General features: G+C 34.5%; 1 protein-coding gene across 1 annotated transcript; it reads left to right on the top strand.

Moving 5' to 3' along the window:
- Positions 1–5,145, top strand: LOC140870905 (tocopherol cyclase, chloroplastic-like). Its single transcript, XM_073273308.1, has 10 exons — positions 1–394; positions 1,313–1,557; positions 2,139–2,218; positions 2,297–2,373; positions 2,979–3,148; positions 3,606–3,703; positions 4,029–4,136; positions 4,370–4,486; positions 4,631–4,780; positions 4,881–5,145. The coding sequence occupies exons 1-10, from the start codon at positions 120–122 to the stop codon at positions 5,055–5,057; spliced, it is 1,497 nt and encodes a 498-aa protein (XP_073129409.1). The 5' UTR covers positions 1–119; the 3' UTR covers positions 5,058–5,145.
- Positions 5,146–7,194: the final 2,049 nt, after the last annotated feature.

Below are 7,194 nucleotides of genomic sequence, written 5' to 3'. Positions count from 1 at the left end.
GTATTATGTGTGTGCATATATTCTGTGAATTAGATTGCGCCATGTAAAGCCAATCATCACTTGGCCACGCCTCCTCTCTTAATTTACACCATCTTCCAGACTGCTCGCAGACTTCGACAATGGAAAATGTGTGTGCATTCGCTAATAATCCATGTTTCGTGGCTATAAATCCTGCTGTTGGTGCAGCAAAGCCTCAAGTTTCACCCTCGGAGCTGCGATTGCACAGAAGATCACGATACTCAGCTGCGATCAAATCCGTATCGACTGCGAACTCTGTCAATTCCTTCGCGGAAGAGAATCCTGGAACAGATGTTGATTTTAAGGGGACTGGAGCTGTAGAACCTATTTACGAACCTACGCTTCCCAGTCGTCCTCTTCGAACGCCTCATAGCGGGTAACTTTTTTTTCACTCTATACATTTGCATATATTCGATTAATGGAGGTGATCGAGATTATAATACCTGCATTTTCTGATCACATAATTGGTTCTAGATGTATAATTTTTTTATTGTGGTTGTGGTTGTGGTTGTCATCTTTCCAGATCGGGACTGTAGTCATAGAGAATAGGGACAACTAAGATTTGTGTGAAAACACTTGACGGAAGCTCTGTTTATATAGTAGGCTTAGAGAATTGAAGTTAGGCTCAACTTTTATAATGTGACTGCATTGTTGGATCGAGCTATGTCTATTGCTGTGCAAAAACTATGATTGCAAATTCTTTTAAAGTGCGGGTCTTTTTCCACGTGCACAACCGTTGCCATAATCAGTGCGTCAAAATGTAGCATAATTTTAGCATTCAAATCATTCCTTATTTTGGGAAAAAGGGATATCTAGACACTATGGTGTGTGCTAATAGGTAAGGAATTGATGCTACTGGTGGCTTATTTCAGAGCTCGCCTGATATTAAGGGTAGAAATTTTTCAAGATATTAGTTTGATATCAAAAGTACACATAATAACTGTTCTGATCTTTCAAGCAAAGGTTAGGTCATTTGGCTGGATCGATGGAATTTACCAAGTTAATCGTCAGCAATTTACTATTATATGGTTTAGATATCGCAAGTCTTGGTTGATAATTATGTGGGACGGTTTAGATTATTCACCATCTTTGCTCGCATGACTTGTCTGCTTTTTATGAATAACACATTGTTTCGCATGTGGTATTAAATTTAGTTATGATCTCCTAACACTTGAAAGAAATACTTACTTAGCAAGTATTGTGTAAAATTGAATTAACCTTTGTATTGGTAGTATTCTGTCTCTCTGGCCTCGCTTTTCTCTCTTTCATTTGTTTTTTATGTACACGACTGCAGGTACCATTTTGATGGAACTGCTCGAAAGTTTTTTGAGGGCTGGTATTTTAAGGTCTCGATACCAGAGTCGAGGCAGAGTTTTTGCTTCATGTATTCTGTGGAAAACCCAGCATTCACCAAGAAATTGAGCAGACTGGAAGAGGCACAATATGGTCCTCGATTTACAGGAGTTGGAGCTCAAATACTGGGGGCAGATGACAAGTATATTTGTCAGTTCACAGGAGAATCTCACAATTTTTGGGGGAGTAAGTCTTTTTATGATGCCTAATTAATTTACAGACCAATGGTTTTTTGGTCAAACTATGCACTTGTGCACTTATTGTTTCGCATCTTTGTGGCTTTATTTTGTAATCTTAGATGTAAAATAAACATTTTTTTGCAGGAGTTTTGAAGCCATTTGATAACTTACATTGCAAGAAAGATAGCATAAGATTATTTTTTCATGTAGTAAAAAAATTCTGACAAAATATTATGTGCTAATGCTTGTAGGCTGTTTCTGCTTCTTTTTCAACGGCCTGGAAAACCATTAATACTTGCTGTGAACTGTTTTGCACCCATATCTTCCTTTGACCAAGGAGGAAGATTGCTTTTGCAACTTCATCTCAAATACAACCTGTAACTTTTAATCTATCACCAGTCTCAGTACTGCATCTATTAGCTTTGATAGGCCCGATAAATTTCAGTTCCACATATTCAGTGTATTTTTTCTACCAAATATTGAAGCATATCAATTGTTAGCTGGAATATTATCCAAGTGTTTAAGCTTCCTTTCCTCAGATCATGATATAATATTCTGCAGTCTAATTGATATTCTCTCTGTTGATAGGTAGGGACGAGTTGTCACTTGGTAATACATTTCTGAGTAGTAAGAATATGCTGCCTCCAAAGAAAGAGGTTCCTCCTCAGGTTAGAATGCTTCCCCTACATTCACCAAAATGAAGGTAGATAATCAAAATTTTAGGATGCGTTGATTTGTTGGTTCAGGAATTTGACCGAAAAGTGTTGGAGGGTTTCCAAGTTACCCCGCTATGGCACCAAGGCTTTATTCGGGATGATGGAAGGTAATACATGTTACAAGCTTGTAAATTCAAGATGCTGTGCACTTCCTTCTCATTTTCCAATAACAAAAAAAAAAGCTGATAGTTTTTTTCTTAAGGGTATACAAATTGGATAAGATTTTGAACTTCTGAAGAATGAAAGTAGTTTTTTTTTCCACTTGCTGTTGAAGTGCCATTTTCTTAGCCACCCTGACTGCCCGTAGGAGTGCCTGAAATAGCGCTTTAGTTTGATTGCAGCTATCGCGTTTGACTAATAAGATAGAAAGGGCTTTTCTCGCTTAATTAGTAAAGTCAAGTTTTTGGCCAACTCTTGCAGGTGACAACTGACAACGATGAAAAGTCACTAAATTAATCGAATTAACTTCTCATATTAAGCTACACATTTCTCATTTCCACGGCTTTAAATTTTTTATGATATTTGGGCTAACCGGTTTACATTTGCAGACTTTTAAATGCTGGGACAACTTTGTATTATTATTTCTAATCAAGTATGACAAAAAAATCATAATTGATTTTTTTTGGAACTTATTTTGAAGTTCGTTTTTAATCTTGGAAACAGCGGATTTGATCATTTGGGTGCTGCTGTTTTAGCTTAATTCTTTTGTCAGGACTAATTATGCCAAGATTGTAAAGACTGCTCGTTGGAAGTATAGCACACGCCCTGTTTATGGATGGGGAAATGTTGGGTCAAAGCAAAAGTCTACAGCTGGATGGCTTGCTGCATTTCCTGTATTTGAGCCTCATTGGCAAATATGTATGGCAGGCGGGCTTTCAACAGGTGCTAGTTTGTATTTTCTCTTTTGCATGAATTGATGAAAAGATCTGTCTATATTTGGATTACTGGCTCGAGAAATAACCATAATCTTTCATCAGACATTGCCTTGTAAATACTCTATGATGTATAGGATGATAATACTTGATAAATAATTCGAACTAGATTTTTACGCTTTAATATCATCTGTTAAAACCTTATGCTTGTCTGAGTGCAGTAAGCTAGATACTAAACAAGCATATCATATGAATATGGACTAATATTAAATTTTTAATTCTATGCATGTCTTGTTGAAAGATTCCACGATATGACTTTGAAGCATTTTCAACTTGGTGTTTTTTGTGTGAGTCATATTGCATCAATTTTATCCTTTGGGCGTAAATTATTGAAGAGGAAGAAGTAGTGATTCTCTGTTATTCTTTTTTCTCGAGATCTCATCTATATATTCTGATTATTATTGTAGGTTGGATTGAATGGGATGATAAAAGATATGAGTTCAAAAACGCTCCATCATATTCTGAAAAGAATTGGGGTGGTGGCTTCCCAAGAAAGTGGTTCTGGGTACTTGATTTTATTTTTTTGACTCATTGCTAGTGATTATTTTCAAATTCATCTGAACAATTCTCTTAATTACATACTTCTTTAATCAAGAAACAATTCAATTTCTAGACCCTTATAGTTTATGATATTCAATGAATTGTGGCTACACCAAAAGACCTCATAAAAGATAAGCGAAAGCAGAATCCCACGTTAACACCCTAATACACAATCAGTTGCTATGTAATTACTGGTCCTCTAGAGCTTCCTCTTCTTTTTTCCTTTTCTTCTTTATTTTTTTATTTTGCTTGTGTCCAATATTTTTTTTTTAATCTTGGTGTTGTCGCAGGTGCAATGTAATGTCTTTGAAGGTGCTACTGGGGAAGTTGCTTTGACTGCTGCAGGTGGATTGAGACAGCTGCCTGGACTGAGTGAAACTTTTGAAAACGCTGCACTGGTAGTTTTCATTGTTCTATTTAAACCTTCTTCATGATAAGTGGAAAAAGTATGCAGAATGAAGTTGCATTGAGCATTTTTAAGTTACATGATCTATGCTTGATGTAGAGAAGACAGCTGCTTCCATGAAAGACTTCTAGAAGTTATGCCGTGTGCTGTTTTCCATCAATTATTATATTGGTGATTCATGTTTTCCTTGGAAAATAAGATTTGTGTGTCAAATTATTCACGCAGATTGGAGTTCACTATGGTGGGATTTTCTATGAGTTTGTACCATGGAATGGAGTGGTTAGCTGGGAAGTTACTCAATGGGGTCACTGGTGTATTTCTGCAGATAATGGTATACACGCGGTATGACACAAGTTTATATTCTTTTTCCCGGATTTTCTGAATTTTCGTTATGTTCAACATAGTGTCATCCTGTGAGAAATAATCCAGTTGACTTGTTGAAAATTATTGCGGACTCTTGCGAACTTCTTAATCTCATTCAAGCAGGTGGAACTGGAAGCGACAACGGAAGATCCTGGTACAACACTACGTGCTCCCACCTCAGAGGCAGGGTTGGCTCCAGCTTGCAAAGACACTTGCTTCGCCCACTTACGACTCAGATTGTGGGAAAAACGTTATGATGGAACCGAGGGAAAGGTACATTTTTGTTCCTTTATCTAAACTAAATTATAAGCCAACAGCCAAATAGTATGATTATATGATTATTTTATGCCGTCCTATTTCCATTGTTGGTTAGGTTATCTTGGATGTTACGAGTAACATGGCAGCAGTCGAAGTTGGAGGCGGACCGTGGTTCAATTCATGGAAGGGGAAGACAAATACACCTGAGTTTGCAAGACGTGCAATTGGGCTTCCTGTTGATGTAGAAGGACTTTATGGTTTGGTGCCTTTCCTCAAACCGCCTGGCTTGTAATAACGCATGAATTGTAATACTCAATGTCCTATAGGTTTTTCACGTAGCACTCTGCTTTGGCCTTTGTATAGTATTTAATTTTCGAATATTTTTGTTAATCGCGTAACTCGAATCCTGCTCACAAGACCACTTCTGGTGGCCCAACTATTGGTGCCTTGGTGGCCTTTGGATCATCATGGGCTGGGCTCACTTTGTAAGTTGCCTGTTGTCTTATCTCCACCGAGTTTGCAGACTAACGGTGGATAAAATTTTGAATTAATTGCAAGTAAAACTGCAAAACATCATTACTTTCCAACGTTAATTCTACCGAACCCATTGGAAAACATGCGCACGGTTGAGGGAAAATACGCGTCAAAATTATCGATTGTTTATTTTCTGAAAAAAAAAATAAATCTACTTAATTGGTCATTTTTTGAAACTGTACTTTAAATGAAAATATTATTTTCAACAATCTGATCAAAGATATGCATTTAACTCGAACCTAATTCAAACTATTTGATGCGTATGTTAAAAAATAATTTTAAAATCAAGATTCTTTTTCTATAGTGGTTTGAACTTTGAAGAGAGGAAATAATATATGCACAGTGCTGGTTATATATGTTCTTTAATTTTACATAAATAAACTAAAGCATGGTTTGGTTTGATTGATGAGATATCTAATACATTAATAAGTAATATAATGTAATAAAGTAATAGATGGTCTATTTGGGTGTTTCAGAGACTGATATATGATTTTATATATTTTTATCAACAACTATTTATTGAAAGTAAACATATATGAAATCTTCCTAAAAATAAATAAAGCTCAAGTTTTCCTGTTTTTAGGTTGTTCTTGACTTACTTCCCCTAAAGACCCAATACACCTTCATATATGATATATCAAGAAATCCACTGTTTGACGTCTACGTAAAACCAAAGCTTTGTATAGGGTGTCGTATAAAACAAAGAAATAATACAAAAGTAAAAAAAAAATAAAAAAATACAAAATAATTGTATATCTCGTAAATTTAAAAATAAAGTTCTTGTTCCTATATTTTACCTTTTTTTCACAAAAAAAAGTTTTTAGGAAAAGGAGGTGCAAAATTTAGGACACAAATTATGAGAAATTAAAAAAAATATAACATTTTATTAATTTTTTGCACAATTTGAGAAGATCTTGTGACAATCATGCTGGAAATGACAATATTGTAATATGATCATTGAAAATTAAAATTTCAAATTAATATCAAACAATAGCATTACAAAACAATTCTAACATCAAAATCACCAAGTTCAACATCAATAATTTCTACCAAAACTCATAAAGTGTTTTAATTTTCTCCGATCATTAATACACATGGCAAAACTAGAGTTGTTCATCCAGACCGAACCGAACCAAATTTCACAAAAAATCCGAACCGAAAATCTAACCGAATTTTGTGGTTTGGTTCGATTAAAAACCGATTTTTTTTTTTGTTTTTTGGTTTAACCAAATTTATATTTATTTTATTTTATTTAAATTTAATTAATTTATATTTATTTATTAATAAAAACAAATCAAAAATGAATTAAAATATTTAAAAGCAATTTAAAAAATTAAAAATTACGGTGAACCGAAGTCAAAAAACCGAACATAACCAAAACCCGAAAATCCGAAAATCGAACTGAATTTTCGATTCGGTTTTCGGTTCAAATCAAATTTTCGATTTCGGCTCAATTCGAGCGGTTAACCAAATCGTAAACACCCTTAGGCAAAACACAAGATAAGATTTCTATAACTATTTAAATTCACTATGATCGATTGATCGATCGATCTATCTATAAAAATCTTATTTTTGAAGGATATATGCTTCTATTATCAAGCAACACCGACATACTGTACAAAATCAATTTTAACATTAAAATCATCGAGTTCAACATCAATAATATTCTACCAAAACACATGAACTTTTGAAAATAAGAACAATAAAACCAATTAACGGATCATTCATACACAGATAGAGCAAAGGATAAGAGCTCACAATTATTATATCACTAGAATCGATCCATAAAAATTCTACCTTGAAGGATAGATTCTCCAAATATCAATCAATACCAACAATACAAAAACAACTATAATATCAAAGAAACATCAATAATAAAACATATGAACAATTGA

Source organism: Henckelia pumila, unplaced genomic scaffold, assembly GCF_033568475.1.
Source record: "Henckelia pumila isolate YLH828 unplaced genomic scaffold, ASM3356847v2 CTG_298:::fragment_3, whole genome shotgun sequence".
Lineage (NCBI taxonomy): Eukaryota > Viridiplantae > Streptophyta > Magnoliopsida > Lamiales > Gesneriaceae > Henckelia > Henckelia pumila.
This window is presented reverse-complemented; position numbering and strand designations above follow the sequence as displayed.

Excerpts from the sequence above, each read along its gene's own strand:
- LOC140870905 (XM_073273308.1), top strand. The coding sequence starts at position 120 with ATGGAAAATGTGTGTGCATTCGCTAATAATCCATGTTTCGTGGCTATA. Across the intron at positions 395-1,312 it reads CTTCGAACGCCTCATAGCGG|GTACCATTTTGATGGAACTG; the intron begins GTAACTTTTTTT and ends ACACGACTGCAG. Across the intron at positions 2,219-2,296 it reads AGAAAGAGGTTCCTCCTCAG|GAATTTGACCGAAAAGTGTT; the intron begins GTTAGAATGCTT and ends TTGTTGGTTCAG.